This window comes from Myxine glutinosa, chromosome 3 (genome assembly GCF_964187855.1).
Source record: "Myxine glutinosa chromosome 3, kmMyxGlut1.1, whole genome shotgun sequence".
NCBI lineage: Eukaryota > Metazoa > Chordata > Myxini > Myxiniformes > Myxinidae > Myxine > Myxine glutinosa.
Genome location: NC_136263.1, coordinates 119,190,872 through 119,212,687, shown reverse-complemented (window position 1 = coordinate 119,212,687; position 21,816 = coordinate 119,190,872). Strand labels below are relative to the sequence as shown.

Below are 21,816 nucleotides of genomic sequence, written 5' to 3'. Positions count from 1 at the left end.
TGTGCCAATTCAACAAACAAAGGCAAAGGAGATGAGAAAACCATACAAATAAAGTACACACCACCAACTCTGCTGTGTACCTTCCCAAACTTTCCGCACATGAGACATGGTAAACCAATTGTTAATAACCTGACCTATAACGCCATGTAAACCAATAACCCACATAAGCAATGTAAAAGTCAACACCAACCTGTGACTGCCATATCGACACCTCACTGGTCCCACAGAATTATTGCGGCAAAGTGCAGGAGCTGGCGTGCTCGGGAGGGGTGGTGGTGTCGCCGGGAGGGCAATTCGGTTGCTGTGAAATCGTCGGGAAGGCCTTTCAGCACGGCACGCACCCGTTCGATACTCAAACGTCCGACGAGGCTTGGGTAGAGGATTTATGGTTGTAAGAGGACTGGAAGGCGATGGTGGGCTTGGTGAACCAGGATCTGTGTAAATGTTCTCCATGTCCAAAGGTCCGAGGCTATGTCCACTGGGACTGTCAATGGTGCTGTAGTCTGTCTCACTCGCAGTCGTTTCCGAACTGCCTCGGCGACGCTGGGCTTTCGGCACACGCAGCACTCGACTTTCACCACTGCCCTGAGACCCCCGAGACTTTGACCTGAGACTGTCCATGCTGTAGAACAAGCCTGGCATCTCAGGTACACCTTGGTTAGGACTCGTTTTTGCAGCAGCTTCAAGTGCCTGAACACGCAGCAACACCGATGTCTCTTTACTGCAACGATGCTTCGTATTCACTGCTGGGTTGGTAGGACTGGGCTTTGGCTCCTTGGAAGGACAAGTTTCGGTATGGATAGGATAACCTTCGACCTCTAATGTGCTTTGCACACAGTTCTGGGCCCTACTGTCTGTGCTTGAAGGCTTATTCAACTGAATTCCCGTGTCATATTGACTTCCCTTGCCCTTTGAAGTTATGATGCTTGAACCTTTATCCTCATGCTGCTGCAAGTTCTTATCGAGAGCCAAGCTAACACGTGCAAAGTTGCTTTCAGTGTTTGCCTCATTCCTGTACCAGATGGCTGGCATGTTACAGCTGTCTTCAGATTCCAGCAAAATCTTACTCTTCTGCTCTTTCTCCTCACTTTCTCCCTTAGAATCCAAGCAAGGCCTTACGGTTGGGCTCCAGTCAGATGCATTCTTCTTGCATGTGCCTTTCTCCAACATAGTATCTTTACTTTGTGGCCCTTTTACACTGTCATCACATTGATATTTCTGTGCCTTGGAACTCATGTTCTGCCTCAAGACTCCCTCTTCACAAAGGCCTACACTGACCTGACCAATTGCATCTAGAGATTTCACACTCGCTTCCTTCAATTCCTTTTTGCAAAACCTCAGGGGATTTTTAATCCGATTTTCACAACTCATTGGTGCTGCACTCTCTGATGCACTGTTCTTTTTGCTACAAGTCCGAAAGTGTTGGCTGGCCTCTCTGAAACTTAAGGACACCCCCAATCGTTCTCGTGTGCTGTAGATCCTTGAACCGTGCCCCTGTGGATCTCCATTCCAAGTACAACTTTTTCCTGCTTCACATATTTTAGCTTGCAATCTTCCACCTAGATCATTGTCTTTCTTTGGTTGAAGAGGTCGGTTATTTGGTGCCTGGTATCGGCTGGTTATATTTTCTTTCCGCTCCAACATTCGACTTGCTCCACTGTCAACTTCCGGGCCTCTTCCCCAAGTTGCCCCGGGTCCATCGCCAGATCTTTCCTCCCATCGACTAATCTTCTGCCTTATACTAGCAGCCCTGCATCCAGAACGCAACCCACTAACCCCTTCCTTTTCCTCTTTTTCCACTTCCAATGTGCTTCCACCATTTGAAATTCCACTACACTGAGAGATTGAATCCAAAGCATTCACAACATCGATTGTTTTTATAGGGATGACACCATCTTCATTGGTCTCTTCTCCTCGATTCGCACATCGTTCTGATATGCGGCCAATGACAGCTGGATAATTGTACCAATAAGGGCCTCCACTCCGTAGCCCAGCAGGTGTATCCAAGTTCCGCCATCTCTTTTCATCACATGAATCTTCATCCGCTACTTGTTTGGCCGATAATGTTTTCCCAAAAAGGCTTGCATTTGATGAAGGTCGAGAAAGTATCCTGCGTTGAGAAAACAGAAATCACGTCAATCAATTTCACCAATGAAGCCATAAACATGCACAAACATGTACATCACTGTATGGAGGTCATAATGCAGATGTTTGTCTTCTTTGACAGTGATTTAGGTGCATGTCAGTGTTGTTGTCCTGCAAGGCCCAGGCCATGCAACTGCAGGTCGTTTTTTGTATCAATCTCTTAAGTTGCATGCAATTGTTGGCTCATCTCAAATCCACCTGTTTAGAAAGAATATTGCCATTTTATAAGATCTTGTGTGTGTTTTCTTGAGTTTTCCCAGAAATCCCAGCACACGTGCATTCACAACACGCAATGGACAAAATAGATGCAACGTACTCTCCACATGTGCTTGAAATCTACTGCTCGTAAAGTTGTTTTTATTCACCCACGCAAAAAAAGAAAAGAAAAGCATATCTTATGCAAAAACAGCATGCATGTTTTGGTAGTGCAATTATTCTTGTTCTCTACCATATGCAATCTCAGACAGGCATACCCATCTGGTCTCTCATAGCCTGCTTCATTCCTGCTATCATCGTCTGCTGCACTGCCCACTGTCATCATGTTGCAGCCTGGCAGCTGCCTTGCCTGGTAAAACACACACACACACACACACACACACACACACACACACACACACACACACACACACACACGTAAGCAGACTGGTGTACACTTGCATACCTTTGCATTACAACCCTCAACAATCCCACTGTACAGCAAAATGTATCAGATGAAATTTCAGTAACTTGACCAGTATTAAAGAGAGAAAGTTCTTCCGGCAAAGTTACAATCATGTACTGTTATTCAAACACAAACATAATTAGCATTGGTAGTACATCACATTTTCCATTTGAGGTATACATACTTTAAAAATGTCAAAAAAGTCCCCTATCCTCTCTTCACTCATCCTCATTTCTGCCCAACCCACCCCCTCCACCTTTTCTATAAATTCCCTAGCCCTCTTTTCTCTTTCCTAGAATCTCCCCTTCACTGTTTTCTTTTAAAAATTGCCTCCCCCTTTCCACTCACACCCCCCCCCCCAACACACCCCTCCCCTCACTTCCCAGCCCTGCAACATCTAGGAGGCCCCGAGTCTGAATATTTATAAAATAAAAAAAATAAATAAATAAAAAAACTAACAATGCACTTGCATTAATACTTCATATTTTAAGGTTTTATGAAATAATCACGAGCGGTCACTTGACAGTGGAAATATATGACTGTCACCTTCTATATGTCCGACGTGAAAAAGATGAAATTTTTCATAAAGCAACGTTGGGAGAACTCAGGTAAGTACAGAGGGAGTCTGAAAATCGTGCGGAATGTGTTGTAACAAGCAACATATGTGCTACAGTAGTCTAAATCCCAAGAGCATTAAAACACCAGACAGACTTAGAGACACTTCTGTGGGCCTGCGTCATCAGGAGATTGAAATCTCTGCGAGACAATATGATGTATGTTGCAAAGAACTTCAGGTTACCGCATGACGTGCGCGGGTGATGGGAATAAAAATCCGCCTCTTCTGAAGACAGTCATAAGATACAGACGACAGGCCTCACCATTAACCAACGTATCTCAAAGAAAGCTCCACCAGTAAATGGTGGTTTTGGAACATTTCACTTGGCAATGAGAGGAACGACCATTTGGCATTTTTACAGGCAAGCTAGGTCAAAAGTGTGATGGATTCCAAAAGACTTGTTTGCAGGAATCACAGAGGTGAAGGCCTATAAAATGCATATATCAAGCAATAACTTTCCCAGAAGTTGGGAAACTTAGGAGACTACTGGATTAGGACAACAGTGGCCTAGGTGAGAAATCGTTTTAGAATGCAGTAATTTTGAGGGAAAGACTGACCATAAAAGGAAAGAAACAAGAAACACTTAACGTTGAACTTTTCCAAAGTACAACTCAGACATCCTTCATCTGGAAATACAAGGAAACTTAAGCGCAAGAGTAGGTCATTGCGCTCATCATGCCGATGCTATTTCCACAAACCCACGAGCCCACCCAAGTACTAAAGGTATAGCGCTGGACATTTAGCAATGGTACCATTCTACAAAGTCATCAGAAAACTTTGATAGCCATTCCATTATGCCCAATTGATGATTGCAACCATGCAGCCTGCAAGTCGAAGAGGAATGCAAGAAAAATGGTATTTTGGTATTTATTTGGTAAAATGGTATTATGGTATTTATTTGGTAAAATGGTATTTTGGATGTGTGCGACAGACATCACATAGCGAGTGAGAAAATATCACTGAAAAGCAAGTTAATACATTATTTATTAGATCACATTACTGGAACCATAAGGGTCTGCAATCTAAGAAGAGACGAGAGGAACATGTAAATAGATTCTTCTGGCACTAATCCGGCCTTGTATCCACGCCTTCTAAGCAATGGCCCTCCACAGCTCCAGTATGCAAGACACATTCATCCACCACCTTAGTCATCGTAAATGTCCCCCAATCCAAGCGTTTTGCTCAACTCCACCAAGTTGTCTCAATTCTCTCATGTCAGTGATATTGTTTACTTGTGTCTGTCTAATCACATTCTTCTCTGCAAACCTTCAAGGTGGCACCTCACAATCGTTTCCTGTTGTCTCCCATTCTTACCCATGTACATGGTAATCTCCTTGTTATGTTGGTGTAATGAGATGGTGAAGAGGTCCTGGAAATATGGCCGAGAGGTATGCACATTGGCCTCTAAGCTTTCTAGCTTGGGTTCATATTTCAGCCCAGCTATATAAGCTGTCATCCCAGTGTTTCACAGGCACGGTGATTCATCAATGAGTGTGCCATCCCTCGGATGGATATTAAACGGGAATCCTGTCTGCTGGTATCAGGTGATGGATATTAAAGATCCCACAGTGCCCGACACAAAGAGTAAGTGAGCTATCGCCAGCACCATGGCCAAATTCAAAATTCCTGCAATAACGAGAGGTAAACATCAGGCCTAGCTAGGCCTGGCTAGCTGGTTCATGAAAGACTTGGACCAAACTTCCTCTGGCCAACCTCACAAGAACGTGGGAACAATTGTGGATGTTAAAGAAGAAGAAGATGGTGCAGAGGCAGCACAATTGCCTTAGATTTGTCTACACTGAGTTTGATTCTTGAACTGACTATAAGCAGACAGGCTGGTGTTTCGCAGACAGCTCATTGTGTCATTGAGTGAGCTATCCATGAAATGTGATGTTAAACTCGGTGACCCCTCTGCAGCATTGATTGAAATCCCAAGGAGTCGTTCAACCTAACAGAAGACAAGTTATCATTGGCATCCTGGCCAATTTAAGCAGACTGTGGTATAAGGGTTAGAGCATCTATTCCGACTCTGGGAGGTTGGTGGGGTTCAGACAAAAGCTGGGTCACACCAAACACTTTAATATGGTACATGTGCTCCCTTGCTTGACGTTAAGCATTTAAAAGTATAAGAGTTTAGCGGTTGCCGAAGACGATAAGAAGAGGCCATTTCGTTGGGTACAAAAGGTAGTTTATTGTACAGAAATCTCCAGCAACTGCTCACGAACGGAAGTCGTAACGGCTTATATAAAACAAGCACCCTCTTCGGAGGGCGTGGCTCCAACAGCCGCGCGTGCGTCACGACGACACAACCAAACGCCCGTGTGCGTGGGTTAGAACAAACCCATCGTAATGGTAACCGTCACATGCGGATAAGTGAATAAGGTAACCGCGACATGTGCATAAGGTAACCACTACATGCGCCCCCCCCCCCCCAGAAGGCACGCCACGGGCGTGTACGTAGTTCACGGGTGGAACAGAGCCGGGCCGTGGGTGGAACCGAGCCGGGCCACGGGTGGAACAGATCCGGGCCGCGGGTGCTGAGCAGCGGTAGCAGTTGTAGGTGCAGCAGTAGGAATTGTGGGAGTGGCGAGCAGCAGCATCAGCCTCGGGATCCGTCGTAGGAGCAGTAGTAGGAGTTGCAGGAGTGGTGGGCGGGGCGTGGCGGCGCCCACGAGGTGTGCAGCAGCTTCAGCCTCGGGATCCGCCGTAGGAGCAGTAGTAGGAGTGGCGAGCAGCAGTACTCGGCCTGTGTGCACGGAGGCGACGAAGTAGCAGTACACGGCCTGTGTGCGCGAAGGCGACGGGCAGCAGTACTCGGCCTGTGTGCGCGGAGGCGACGAGCAGCGGTGCTCAGCCTGTGTGCGCGAAGGCGACTAAGTAGCTGTGCCCGGCCTGTGAGCGCGGAGGCGACGAAGTAGCAGTACTCGGCCTGTGTGCGCGAAGGCGACGAAGTAGCCGTGCCGCCAACGCCCCGTAACGGCGTCCTTCAGAGGGTCCCAGAGCTGGTTCGCCCCTCCAGTGTGGAAGAAATTGCGGTCGCAATCCTGCCGTGTTCATTCGGCCGCCGAATACGTTCGGGGGCAACGGGGTCACCAGTTTAGCAGTTGCCGAAGACGATAAGAAGAGGCCATTTCGTTGGGTACAAAAGGTAGTTTATTGTACAGAAATCTCCAGCAACTGCTCACGAACGGAAGTCGTAACGGCTTATATAAAACAAGCACCCTCTTCGGAGGGCGTGGCTCCAACAGCCGCGCGTGCGTCACGACGACACAACCAAACGCCCGTGTGCGTGGGTTAGAACAAACCCATCGTAATGGTAACCATCACATACGGATAAGTGAATAAGGTAACCGCGACATGTGCATAAGGTAACCACTACAAGAGCATGAACAAGCCCCATTAGGTTGGCATCCATGGGGAGGAGGAAATTTTCCGTTAGGAAATGCTCCTAAGAGTGCGGTGAGAAAAGTGATTGCTGTGACATCGCTGGTGTCCAGAGTACCCCAGGAGGTGACGGCACTTCCCCCAAACTCAGCGTCTGTGTTTGTCTCATCTAACAGTCTTGTATTGTGTCTTGTATGTTTGTATGTTTGTATGTGTGTGTATGTGTGTGTGTGTGTGTGTGTGTGTGTGTGTGTGTGTGTGTGTGTGTGTGTGTGTGTGTGTGTCAGCTCCACTACGAGCCTTGTATGATGTAATAAAACAATAATTCAGCCGAGGTCGAGCAAAGCGAGGTCAATGGAATTTATTCCTGATACATGAAATTCCTGATTCCTGATACATTTAATCCCTGCAGCCTCTGCTTACAGAAAACATACTTTTTGGAATGCTAACCACATTTTCCATGCAATCATCACGTAACTAACTTTGTTTAAAAAAATTATCCATGGGTCAACACACCTATGTTGAAAGTTTTATGTTGATCACTCAAGCGGTTGCGGAGAAAACAAATTTAAAAGCAAACAAGTCAGGAGACGACGATGGTTCACGAGTGAGCGGTATTCTTCGGTTCATTTCGAAAATTCGGTTCGATTCCGACAACTTTGAAAATTTGACCTTTGTAACCTTCAAAGGTCAAAGTTCGAAGATTCTAAAATTTGTTGTAAAACTTGTATTTCATGATGTATGCGATAATATAAGATCATGTACGACATTTCACCCTATCAGGAAGCGAACAATGTAATAAAACCATTACAAATCAACTTTTCTAAATTTCGTGACCTTGTGACCTTGACCTTGGGGCGAAAATGAAAAATCGAGCTCCGTGGGGCTAGACACATGACATTGGCCGAACCAAATACCGAAACCCCTGTCAGATTCCACCAAACACCTCGGAGAAGATGTAGCTTGAACTCGATTACCCCCTAAAAAGACATCTTTTTCAGGTGTCGCTCCGCCCACAATGGGCGCAATACGCCCACTCTAGACAGGACACAACTAGATCATGATATCAACCTCCCACCCAAGTTCCATCAAGATCGGATGATATCATCGGGTAGTTATGCTGCAGACAGACAGACAGACAGACAGACAGACAGACAGACACACACCCATGACGAATATAGTGGTCACTCTGTTTGATAACTCGTGAACCAATAAAGGTGAAAAGTGAGGGCGGAAGAAAGAAAAAGCGAGTGCCTCGGTCAACGTTCCACAACACTGTCAAGGATGGCGGTGGATACCTATTACTAGTAATAAAAATAACTATTCCAAATTCTTACACTGACATACAAGGGACACTGCTTCAGTGTCATAGTTACACTCCCAGAATGAAGCAGCAGGTATCGAGATGCTGCATGTGATTGGATAGGTGGACGTTTCTCTCTTGCTCATCCTACATATAACTTCCTTGTCAGCCTACTGTCAATACATAAAGTTTCCACTATCTGTGATTCAACCTTTCAAGTGCTTCAACACATTTATAGAAAAAAAGAAATTAAATACCGCAATGTCATCATCACTCAACAGGAAAGATGAATGGCTTCTAAAGTATTTTTTAAATGAATGACAATTCGTTTCAGCTCATATTGCACGTATTCTCTGCATACCTCGATATGGACAAGGAAATCAACACACTTATTTATTACGAATTCTGTGTTGTACAAAAGACAGTAGGGAAAGGCAGCTACATCAACTCTTTTTTTTCTTGTTTCTCTATTTCTCTTTGGCTATTTAAAGCTCAGATATCTCACTCTGTGGGCTGTAAAACTCTCCTGTGACATCCTGCCACTCAAGGTTGCATAAAAACAATAAATCACCCAGCTGCACTTGAGGGATATTTCCATGACTTGCGCAAGAAGAAAATGTTCCTCATTCCTCTAAAAGCCTTGGGCCGATGGGATTCTGCCTGTTCCTTCAACAGCAGCTCTCTCCCCATCCTCCAAGGCTCACATTTTCTTCTACGCACTAATGGCATGACCAGGCTCTCAAGCCATGGGAAAAACAGCATCTGACTGCCAGCCACGTCTTGGTTGATTTTTCAAGGTCACACAATGAACAGAACATGCCACATTTGGTTGTAGGTGTGCATGACATGAGCGGTACACATTCAGGTGAATGTCGAGATTAATTTAGTTGTGACCACAAAGTGCGCCATACCCTTTGCTCCGCCTCCCCCACCCTTGACAGTTTTGTTTTAAGTTGAAACAACAGGAACCACATCGCGAATACAATAAAATATTATCCATTACTAGCAACGGTACCCGCCCTATGGGCGGGGCTTCAATTGGGAGGCCCAAATTAAAAGGCTAAATATCAGAAATTGAAGGCTTTTTTTCTTTTAAACGATTTATATAAACATCCGTTAAATCTCGATCGGTGCAGCCGTTTGTGCGGCACCCGGGAAAATAACGTCATGCGGGAGCAAGTATCAGCAGGATGTGGCAGTGTGGGAGTCCACGTTTCTGATCCTCCATGCCGAAGTAGCCCACCACTTCTCCAAGCATTCCGCTCTTCAGATCTGCCATGGCAGATTTAAGCTTGATACTGAAGACGCGTGCAGTTAGTACTCCCGATGTCGTATGTACTCCCGATATGTGTTTCCTTCATTGTAAAAACTTCCAAATCAACAGTTAAAAGGATTTTGAGACAATAGCTGTTACGTCCTTGGCAAGATCGACGGAGAAAGCGATCTGTTAGCGTATTCACCGCCCAAATAGCTATGTGGAATTTTCTCATGTAGAGATTAAACTCACGTCATTTGAACTTTGGCCGAGGTCATTATTTACTTTTAATGATGTTTATATACGAATCAAAAAGAAGATAATTGGTTTTGGGTCGTCCTTTCCGCATATCTCGTGGGATTGTAAGTTGGAGAGACGGCCGTGATGGCGGCGAGGGGGTTGGAATTCTCTCAAGCAGGGATTCAACCCGTCATTATAAAAGGTCTTTGTCCGAGGTCACCGAGTCCGTTCGGTGCAGCTGTGCAGCGACCGGTGCAGCAGTTTGTGCGGCACCCAGGAAAACAACATCATCACAATGAGAACATCGTCACAATGAACGTTATGCGAACGCGAATGTTATGTGGGAGTCCAAACCTGAGAATGTTGGAGACTAAAGCTGAAATTGGGAAAACTAAATAGCCTATTTTACTCCTGGAGATCCCAGGGTTATCCACCCAAAATATCTTTGCGATCGGTTCAGCAGTTTTTACGGTACCTTCGAACAGACAGACAGACGGACGGACATTTGGTGAATATAGTAAGAAGATTTATACTGAAAATAAATAAATAAATATATTCTCTGAAGAGCAAACCAACAGCACGGACATCTGATGATTGGCTAATAATAATTTCATCTTATCAGAGTTTACAGCTGAGATTATTGCCTCAAAAAATGAAATTGTCCATCAATTTTGAGTGAATGCGTAAAGATTAGCGGCAGGCAGGATACCTTAGAGGTATGTGCACTCGCGTTTGAGCTGTCAAGCCTGGGTTCGAATCTCGGCCCAGATATAAACTATCACCTTGGGGGTGTGGAATGCAGGATGGAGCATCAATGTGTGTGCCATCCATCAGGGGGATGTTAAGCCGGAACACCCATGTGCCAGCAAGTGTTATTCGTGAACATTAATTATCCCATGGGGTCTTTCACGAAGAGTAGGCAAGTTACCACCAGCTCCCTGAAGAGATTATAAATTTGTGCCACAATCACTACCAGCTGTGATGCCGCCACAGGACCAACCACCCCGCTTCCCAGTTGTCATTTGGCCAGCCAAAATGCAAGAAATTAAATAAAGGCAGTGGCCAAAGGGAAAGCACGCCACAGGGAAGAAGAAAAAGAGATTATGCCCATGGCACAAGGAAGAAAATAAAATAACTCAGAGCATGCGAGGAAGAACAAGGCAACTACAGGGCCTACAAGGAGATGGGGTTGGCAGAGCCATTTGTCTCTGCCATTCCTGGATGAACATCTTTCTAGGGATGGAAACAGCAAGCTACACACGCAGGTGTACCGTAAACCTACTAACACAGACAAAGTATTGGATTACCGCAGTGGCCATCCCACCTGCCACAAAATAAGTTGTGTTCGCAGCTTAGTAGATCGTGCAAAAACACACTGCAGTGACCATGAACAAGGCCGGATGGAAATGCTGCACGTCACAACTACTGCGAGTAAACCACCACCCAAATGCATTTATCAAATCTTGTCGCCGGAAATCCAACTACAGCAACAACAATCCAACCAAAACTCCACACACGGTGGCACTTCCATACATACAACACGCTTCTGAAACCACAAGCTGCATTCTACGTTAACAACCTCAACATCATCCACACACCACACGCGTCCTTACGAGCACAGCTGTCAAAGCCAAAAGACCAGGTGAACAAATTTGACAAAGAATGTCATCTACAACATACAATGTGAAGATTGTGAAGCCAATTATGTGGGCCAAACATCCAAACGCTTAACCACAAGGCTAACTAAACACCAACATGCTGCAAGACGACAGGACAGGTTATCATTGGTTGTGACACACATATACACACACACCAACACACATTCTCATGGAATCAGACAACGATCCTCGGCACAGGATCTTTGAGAGTGAACTGCGAGATTGTCGAGGCCTGGTACTCTGATAAAAACTCCATCAACCGACACATCGACTTACACCCCACATACAAAGCACTACGCAATCAATTACAACGTTAAAAACGGCAGTCATTTGAATGCAGGGAAGCCCTGTAATTGGCAAGGACTTGGACTACTCCATGACGTAAAATGTCCCTTAGGAACTTAGCGGTTTCACAACCACACCACACTCAACGCCACAGAGGAAGAGAACTAGTTTGTTTCTCGAAACGTCAGGTGATTAATAAAGAATTATAAATTATTTTACTGCTCAGTGTGCTATCCTTTACAATATATAGATGGTGTGTATATATATATTAGTACTAGCTGAATGCATCCGGCATTTCCTGGGTTCATTTTGAATGAATTTAATCTTCTGTGCATCGGTCTTACTACTATAATTCAGCTTTTACTCACGGCCGTAGAAGATTGACAACTATAATTCAGCTCAGCTTTTAATTGCGAAATGGGCCAAGCCCGGCCGAGGCGGCCTCGACCGGCCTCGCGACCTAGCCGATAACATTCCCGGGGCCCGTCCCGACATTTATTTGCTTCAGAGGTTTCCTCCTATCTTTCACCGTTCAGGAGATTATCGCGTGCAAACAAACAAACAAACAAACAAAAACTTTCTTTTATATACAGTGCATTCATAAAGTATTCAGACCCCTTCACCTTTTCACATTTTATGTTGCATCCTTATGCTGAAATCGTTTAAATTCATTTTTTCCCTCATCAATCTACACTCAATACCCCACAATGACAAAGAGAAAACAGGATTTTAGAAAGTTTTGCAACTTTATTAAAAATAAAAAACTGAAATATCACATTGACATATGTATTCATACCTTTTGCTATGACACTTGAAATTTAGCTCAGGTGCCTCCCATTTCTCTTGATCATCTTTGAGATGTTTCTTCACCTTGATGGGAGTCAACCTGTCGTAAATTCAATTGATTGGACATGATTTGGAAAGGCACGCACCTGTCTATATGAGGTCTCACAGCTGACAATGCATATCAGAGCAAAAACCAAGCCATGAGGTCGATGGAACTGCCTGCAGAGCTCAGAGACAGGATTGTTTTGAGGCACAGATCTGGGGAAGCCTACAAAAAAAATTCTGCTGCATTGAAGGTTCCCAAGAGCACAGTGGCCTCCATAATTCTTAAATGGAAGAAGTTTGGAGCAACCAGGACTCTTCCTAGAGCTGGCCGCCCGGCCAAACTGAGCAATCGGGGAAAAGGGCCTTGGTAAGAGAGGTGGCCAAGAACCCGATGGTCACTCTGGCTGAGCTCCAGAGATCCTGTGCGGAGATGGGAGAAACTTCCAGAAGGACAACCATCACTGCAACACTCCACCGATCTGGGCTTTATGACAGAGTGGCCAGACGGAAGCCAAACAGTTCAATCTTGGTTTCATCAGACCACAGAATCTTGTTTCTCACAGTCTGAGAGTCCTTTAGGTGCTTTTTTGCAAATTCCAAGCAAGCGGGCTTTCATGTGTCTTTCACTGAGGAGAGGCATCCGTGTGTGTGTGTGTGTGTGTGTGTGTGTGTGTGTGTGTGTGTGTGTGTGTGTGTGTGTGTGCGCGCGCATTCTAATGTTTGCCATAACAGCATCACACGTCTGTCAAAGGAAAGGTTCCGCAGAACAAGGAGCACTGCATTAGGCATGCAAAAAGGTGAAACAAAGTTATGCTTTGCAGCATAAATCACAACTAAAAAAAAGCTAATGGTTTGCAAAGAGCAGCAATAAAAACAATCCGCCTCTTAGAAGCCATTTCCTGTGCTTTGGCCTGGGCAACTGGCCATGACTAGGCAGTGTTCAGAGCAGGCCCGCAATACAAAGGTAACAGACAATCTGCAGTAACTAAGCAGGATCATGTTCTGGTGCTTCACACAAAGATGGAGGATGTGGTCGATTGCGTGATGGTGAGTTACAATAGATTGTGCATGTGAACGTTTGTATGTACGAGGGAGAGGGGAAAGTGAGTCGGTGGGAGGGAGGGAAGGAAGGGGGAGTGGGAAATCGAAGCGCAGCTGGAGTACTGTTCGAGAATAGCTCAACAGAGGGTCTCCGGGGTGGAAAACGAGTAGAGGAGAAGAGAGAAGAGGAAGCATTGAAGCAAGAGTGTGGCCACAAATTTAAGAATCCATCTGCTATAGACATGAAAGACGGCAACAAATAAACAAACAAAAAAATTGTCAAAAGCAGCAGGCCCTACTTTAAGACACAGATGCAAGTGTTCTTTTCCATTCTTATCATCACATGACAAATCCTCTTTGGCAAAGAGTTTCAGCCGTGAGTTGATGAGTGAGTCAATTGAGTTGAGATGAGTGAGTGAGTCAAATGAGATGAGCGAGTCAAAGGCCGTGAGTCAATTTGGAGTTCAGCCAGCATAAAGCATAATTTCTATGGGTTGGGGGAGGTAGGCAGGACGGAGTGGAGTATGACGATCCCGTTGATGAAGTGCCCCCTGTAGATTAGGGCAAGAATTTCGAATTTGGCCAGTGTACCAGCAATAACTCACCGACTCGTTTTCAAAAGACACCATGGGATCATTAACATCCAGCAGCCAAAGCTAGCAGACAAATCCCAAGCTTAACATCCATCCGATGGATGGCGCACTTTGTGATGCAATGCCCTGCATGGGAAGCACCAATCTGACAATTTATTATTGGGCTGATATAATCAAACCCAGACTAGACAGGTTAAATGTAAGTGTGCTACCCTTGCAGCATCCTGATTGGACTAATACCTCTTATGATGCAGTAGTAAATGGACATTTGCAATCCATCATCACTTCTGACATTAAAACCTTCCTCTTCGCCAATGGCTTGACCTCAGATCATCAATTTGGATTCACACCAGGCCACTATACTCCAGACATGCTGATTCTGCATTCTCAAGAATGGATGGAGGTCCTCAACACCAGATAGAAAATCAGAGCCGTCTCCCTTGACATATCTCGTGCCTTCGATACAGTCTGGCACCCCACCCTGCTCTCCTAACTCTCCCCTTATGGTATCCATGGAAATCTCCATGCATGGCTCATGGAGTTACTCTCCTGTAGTAGTCAATGTGTGGCTCTCAATTAAATTCTGTCACCTCTTCGTCCTGTCCAGGCTGGAGTTCCTCAAGGCAGTGTTCTGGGCCCTGTGCTTTCTCTAATCTTCATCAATGATCTCTCCGACTCTCTGGAAATACCTATCTTTATGTTGATGACTCCACCCTCTGCCGTTCCATCTCTCATTCCTCAGATTGGCAGTCTGCAGCCTCTTCACTCTTTGCAGACCTTGACAAAATCACAAACGGGTCAAACATGTGGAACATATCTTTCAATCCTGACAAATCTCACACTCTTACTATGTCTCTCCGAAAAGACCATCAGGAAAACCCTCTCATCTACTTTCTCAACAATCCTCTCAAATAAGTTCTGTCACTCAAGCTTTTGGGTCTCACGATCTGCCATGATCTATCCTGGGAAAGCCACATTTCCAAGCTGGCCTCCAAAAACAGTCACCAACTGGGCATCCTCCATCATGTGAACTCCTTTTTTTGGCACTACTGAGCTCCTCACCACATACAAAGTTTTCATCCGCAGCTTGATGGAATACTGCTCTCCCCTCTGGGCTGATGCTCAATCCTCACACCTAACTCGGCTTCATGCTGTAGAAATCAAAGCTTTCAGAATCATTGGTATCTCCCACGATGAAGCTGATTCTGAGGGACTTTCACTCTCTCACCGCAGGCAGAATGGTGGTCTATCTTCTACAGACTCCTCTCCGGCCTAGCTCCCACTACTCTGTCCCCCAAATATTCCTGCAGGATGCACAAGATCTGCCAGATCTGGTGAAACTGCCAAAATGAAGACTCTCCGCTCACCTTCACTCTTTCATTCCTCGTTTTTCCCACCTCTAGAACAAACTCCCACACTTTCTTCCATCCCACTCCTCCCTCCAGGTCTTCAAACTGGCTCTTCACCACCATCACATGTCTTCCCCCATCCAAAACCTTCATCTTTTCTACCCCTATTAATGCACCCCAAACCCACCTCATTCAAATTCCCTGTTTTCTTTCCTGGAAGTCCCTGGAGTGTCCATCTTGTTTATCCCGTTTGCTACGCCCTAGCCCTCTCCCTTCCACAGATCTCCCAATGTCCCTGCTTCCTACTGTTGTTGTGCTTCCCTCTCTCCCGCCATTTTTTCTCCCACTCCCTTGATTTTATGTTACAAGTGTTACCTCTTATATGAGCCTCAACTTCGCATACAAAAAAGAAACTCTTAAAACCCTACAGCCATACCATGACAAATCAGGTGAAGGTCAGCTTTATATTGTTCGGGTGTTGAGAACCCTGCACTTGTAAATTGTTGTAAATATACCCCTTTGTAAATAATTATTGTTGTAAATACCTCCGTTCATTGTCAAGGTCAAAGGTCGTCCCCTAGTTAGTCCACATTGCAACACGTAGCAAACAATAGGCCCTTTTAATAGTTATTTCGTTATTATGTGTTCCAGGTAAGGCTGTGTTTCCAATAGTTGACTCTACGTTGCATCAATCAAATAAGATAGGCCCCCTTCAACTTCCCCAATCATCTCTTTAAAGTGCCAGTAAGGCGGCGTTCGCCGCCATTGCATTGGGCTGTTTTGTTGGCATCACACCGCCAAAACTCCATTACGCACGAGGCCAAGAACGGAGAAGAAGGGGGGAGGAGCCGCCAGATCACGGGCGTGGCACCTCATTGTCATCAGAGGTGGAGTCGCCAGCCCTAACAGCCAACCAGCACCGCGGTGAGCGACCCGGTAGGCGTGCCCTCGTAGCCCGCGGTTTGATTTCGGGGAGGGCAATAAAAGGAGGAGTGAGGGACTGCTTACACAGATGAGTGAGGGAGCACGAACCGAGAAGTTGGAGTTGGAGTTGGAAGGGGAGTCGGTGAGAAGAGAGAGACGCGTAAGGAGGCTGATGACCGAGGAGGAAGAACCAGCGCTGACGACCGGGTTTTCGCCGCTGAACCTGAACCTAAGCGAGGGCATGCACGCGAGACACCAACGGCGTGCCGCGATCCCCGGACCTCCCTGCCCGCCCACTCTGTGGACCGTCTGCCCCTCTCATTCTTCCAGCCATTCCTGCCTGCAATTCCCATTCATGTACGTGAGTTTGTGCTGTCTGTATTGTCCTGGGGATAAGTAAGCCTGTTTAAGAATTGCCCTGTGTATCTTCTTCTTCTTCACCCTGTAAATTGCTTTCGTTCCTCCTCTTCCTTTGGTTTGTTGTAAATAATTAATAAATATCTGTTCCTCCTTATTCTTTTGGTTTCATTCTCCATCCGATCGCTTTCGTCTTTTCTCCCTATTGAATATCTGTGGCGCGATTTCGGCAGAACCGCTTATAATCGGGTTTAGTCTTTTGTTAACGGCCTGAGTCGTGGCTCGCTTCGCTCGGCGTGTCCATTACAGTCGCGGGCTCGGGCGGGGCTCATTTCCTCGCTTATCGGAAGGCGCTGGTACTTAGGTCATAGGAAGAATTGGCCTACTACCCTATTCAGCGCTGACTGGAAGTGGCGAGATAGTTCCAGGACCGGTCGGACGGCCAGCTTAACAGGACAAGGGGATTAACCCCCCCTTGCTAACAGGAGTGCCATCCCCCGGATCCGTAACAATATGTTGATAGAATAATAAATCATCAAATTGATTATGTGCAAAGGAGCTTCAGGTAATGCACAAAAAATGGAAACACCAATGCATAGTGACTTAATAGGGCACTGGGCCACCATGTGCTGCCAGAACAACCTGTATGGACTGTGGCATAAGAATCCACCAGCCTCTGGAATTCTGTGGGAGGGATGCAGCACCATTATTCCACGAAAAAGTCAATCAACTCACACCTGTTTAATGGAGGTGGAAAACGCAGTCTCAGGCGTCTTTCTAGCATCTACGATATAAGAGAGCCGTTTGTCTGGGTGTCGCCATGTTTTTTGGGGATAAAAAAAATATATATATATATAATAATAATAATAATAATAATAATAATAATAATAATAATAATAATAATCACTTTATAGTGCCTAAGCCTTTTTGATTAATGACAATTATATATAAAATACACATTCACATAAATAAATACAAAACAATCACCAGACATTTGAACACAAATAATAAAACTATTCCGGAAGCGGTAGAAGTTGGTAGTGAGGCTTCTTCTTCTTGAACGTCATCATACTTAACTCAGAAATGTGATGAATGGCGCATTCACCAGCACATATTTAACGAAAAGGTAAAATGATGATTTGACATTTGTGATGGATTCTGATTTGGATGTAATTGCTTTTCCATTATATTTGCCCTCATTTCAAATATGTTAATGTTTCTTTTTTGCTTGAGCAACGCCGGGTACTCCAGCTATAAATACTTATATACTTTACTCGGGGTTCAAATACAAATACAACTTCGGCCTCATTCGAGGGTGTGAGGAACCGGGAGAGGGGCGAAAATTCTCTATGTAAATGTGTATCGTGTAGCGCCACCTGGTGATGGTGGCAGAGGGTATTACAATTTCCTTTTTTACCTGTGCAACACTGATGTTATGAAGAACATTGCACAGGTAAATTTGGATTCGAATAAGAGATATTTTCCAAGTGATTCTTCACCACCGAGTGATAGGGCTAGAACCCATATATAGCACAATATCTCAAAACGTTAGACGGATTCGGATTAAACATGGTGGACTGCTTGGGTGTGTGACAAGGATAAATTAACTCATTTTGGTGAAGATCTGAATCTGGATCCGGATAAAAGTTTTTTTTTTAAATTTGAAGTGATTCTTCACCATTGAGATGGGGCCAAAAATGATATATAGCATGATATCTCAAAAAGTTGCGGATGACTTCTGACAAAACTTGGCGGATGAGTTAATTGGGTGACAAGAACAAACCGATCAGATTTTGGTTCAGGTCCTAATCCAGATCCGGCCTATCAGTAGGATACAAAACATAAACTGTTCAATCTGGCGGAGGGAGGTATGCGCTCTACCGAGCGCCGTTCCAGTTCTCTCATTTATTCCTCTCAAATTCTCACTCTGTTCCGTCTTATCCCTTAAGACATCTGTGAGTAAAACCACACTTGGCCAATTAGACCAAATATACCTCAAGCCTTCTGATAAATTGTTTCCAGATACAGAGCCATGCTAGCAGTGAAGAGACTTGCAGCTGGAACTGTGTGAGAAAAGAAAATGAAGTACAGTGCAGAAGTTATAAAGAAATAAAGAGAAAATCTGAATACAAATCTCAGCATTCAGTAAAGCGAGCATTTGTGTGCAGCACCAAAACAGTGTGCGAGTTCAGTGTCGTTGGTTGGCTCATCAGATTTTAAACATCAGTTGGTGCTTAATCATGGTGGTGTAAGGTGCCATATATTTATTACCAATGACATATAGAGGATGGGATGGCAGGGTATCCCAGCGCACAGGGTATCCCAGCGCACACACCTCAGAGTTGTCTAGCCTGAGATTGATCCCCGCCCCAGCTATATGAACTGTCATCCTGGTGTTTTGCAGGCTAGGCGGATGATACATCGATGTGTGTGCCGTCCCTTGGATGGACGTTAAGCCCGACGTCCCATCTGTCAGCATTAGTCGGTGTGAAGGAACTGCGCTCCAACGCGAGTCGAAAGAATTGACGCGACCAAAGACGGAATTCGTCCGAGTTGCTTTATTGAAACAAAACAGCTCAGGTATTCTCACAAGCCCGTTTTTCGGGCAGCAATATATACACACATTTATGTCGGGAAGTTTGCCCGGCAAAAGCTATACCGGGCATGCCCGGGTATCAAGGGCGAGTCTTGGAAAGGCGAGTCTGGACCTGCCCGGGCGTGTTTGGCTGCGGCCTGGCAAGTCGAGGCTGGGCATGCCCGGGCGCTCTGGGCGAGCACTGGAAAGGCGATAGCGGGCATGCCCGGACGCTCTGGGCGAGCCCTGGAAAGGCGATAGCGGGCATGCCCGGACGCTCTGGGCGTGCCCTGGAAAGGCGATAGCGGGCATGCCCGGACGCTCTGGGCGAGCCCTGGAAAGGCGATAGCGGGCATGCCCGGACGCTCTGGGCGAGCCCTGGAAAGGCGAGAGCGGGCATGCCCGGGAAAGACGAGACCGGGCGTGCCCGGGAGGTTCGGGCGTGCCCGGGAACAGTGAGTCCGGGCATGCCCGGGAGAGGCGCGTCTGGCCGTGTTCTGGCCGGTGCAAGGCGATTATGTACATCCAGCGGTAACCGCTACACACGCCCCTCCAGAATCGACCTGCACCGGCAGGGTCAATTTAAGGGGGGTCCGGATGACCCGGCCGAAGCGACCCCTAGAGGGTCGTGGGGAGGGGTCTGACGTGGTGGTGGGTGGTCGAGCGGGGGGAACTGTGGACGGGGGGCGGCCTCGCCGCGGAGGAAGGGCCAACCGTGGTGGTCGGTCGACGTACATGTGTGCCGTTTTGAGGCGGTCCACAGAAATCCGGTCCGGCCGGCCGCCGAAGTCGACGATGAAAGACTTGTCGCCCCGTCGCAGGACCCGGAAGGGCCCGTCGTACGGCGGCCGGAGTGGCCCCCGGTGCGCATCATGACGCACAAAGACGTACTCCGCTGTGCGAAGCGCCGGGGGGACGTAGGACTGGGGGCCACCGTGGCGGGACGTCGGCACGGGGGCAAATCGTCGGGCGGCCTCCTGGAGGTCCGAGCGCTGGCGAGCGGCGGACCAGGGACTGGTAGCGTCAGGCACGAATTCGCCCGGGACGCGGAGTGGCTGGCCGTAGACGAGCTCGGCGGCGGACGCCTGGAGGTCTTCCTTGGGGGCCGTGCGAAGGCCCAAAAGGACCCACGGCAGCCGGTCGGCCCAACCGTCGTCCTGAAGGCCGGCCATGAGTGCGGCCTTCATGGAGCGGTGAAACCGCTCGCACAACCCATTGGCTTGGGGGTGGTAGGCCGTGGTGCGGTGCAGCGTGACCCCCAACGAACGGGCGACCGCGCCCCAAAGCTCAGACGTGAACTGTGGGCCGCGGTCGGACGAGATGTCCGCTGGTGCGCCGAAGCGCGCGACCCAGGTGGCGATGAACGCCTGCGCCACGTCGGCGGTGGTGGTGGAGGTGAGGGGCACGGCCTCCGGCCACCTGGTGGTCCTGTCCACCATGGTGAGCAGGTGGGTGAACCCCCGCGAGGGGGGCAGGGGACCCACCAGGTCCACGTGGACGTGGTCGAAACGCCGTTCAGGCACGGCGAAAGGTGCCAGCGGGGCCTGGGTGTGGCGGTGGACCTTGGCTCGCTGGCAGGCCGTGCAGGCGTTGGCCCAGTCGCGGATGTTTCGTCGAAGGCCGTGCCAGACGAAACGCGCCGACACCAGCTTCTGAGAAGCTTTCCGGCCCGGGTGAGAAAGGCCGTGGATGGAGGCGAAGATGCGGCGCTGCCAGGAAACGGGCACGATGGGGCGAGGCTGGCCCTGGGAGACGTCGCAGAGCAGGACGGTGCCCGCGAAGGGGATGTCGGCCAGGCGGAGGCCCGTGTCCGCCACGCGGAGTGCCTGCACCGAGGCGTCGGTGGTCTGGTCGGCCGCCATGAGCGTGAAGTCCACGCCGAGGTGGACCGCGTTCGCGCTGGCCCGCGAAAGGCAGTCGGCCACGGCGTTGTCTTTGCCGGCGACGTGCTGGATGTCCGTGGTGAACTCCGACACGGCGGAGAGGTGGCGCTGCTGGCGGGCCGACCACGGCTCCGTGACCTTAGCCATTGCGTAGACCAACGGCTTGTGGTCGACGAAAGCCGTGAACGGGCGGCCCTCCAGGAGGTGTCGGAAATGGCGAACGGCCAGGAATAGCCCGAGCAGCTCGCGGTCGAACCTGCTGTAGTTTAACTCGTTCGGCCGGAGTTGCCGGCTGAAAAAAGCGAGTGGCTGCCAAACCCCGTCCACCCATTGCTCATGGACGGCGCCCACCGCGTAGTTGGAGGCGTCCGTAGTGAGGGCGATGGGCGCGTTGAGCACCGGGTGAGCCAGCAGCGTTGCGTCGGCGAGGGCCCGTTTGGCACTGGCGAAGGCCGCGTCCATGGCCGCGGACCAAACAATGTCATGCTTGGCCGGCTTGCCCCGGAGGGCCTCGTAAAGGGGCCGCATGAGCTGAGCAGCGCGGGGCACGAATCGGTGATAAGAATTCACCATGCCGAGGAACTCTTGGAGGGCCTTGATGGAACGGGGACGCGGGAACGTGGTGATGGCCTCGACCTTGGTCGGCAGCGGCACGGCCCCGGTCTTGGTGATGCGGTGGCCCAAAAAGTCAACGGTCGTCACGCCGAAGTGGCATT

General features: G+C 47.9%; 1 protein-coding gene across 4 annotated transcripts in view; it reads right to left on the bottom strand.

Annotated features, from left to right (window-relative positions):
- Positions 1 to 21,816, bottom strand: part of LOC137424174 (DENN domain-containing protein 2C) — a 207,001-nt gene that overhangs the window by 125,667 nt on the left and 59,518 nt on the right. For 3 of the 4 annotated variants that reach the window (XM_078774498.1, XM_078774499.1, XM_078774501.1), the window contains exons 3-4: positions 2,619 to 2,705; positions 191 to 2,110 (exon numbers count right to left, since the gene is read on the bottom strand). In XM_078774498.1, the coding sequence (XP_078630624.1) occupies positions 191 to 2,110; positions 2,619 to 2,705 (2,007 nt within the window). Of the gene's footprint in view, positions 1 to 190; positions 2,111 to 2,618; positions 2,711 to 21,816 lie in introns of all 4 variants that reach the window. The other variant, XM_078774500.1, reaches the window with a different exon arrangement.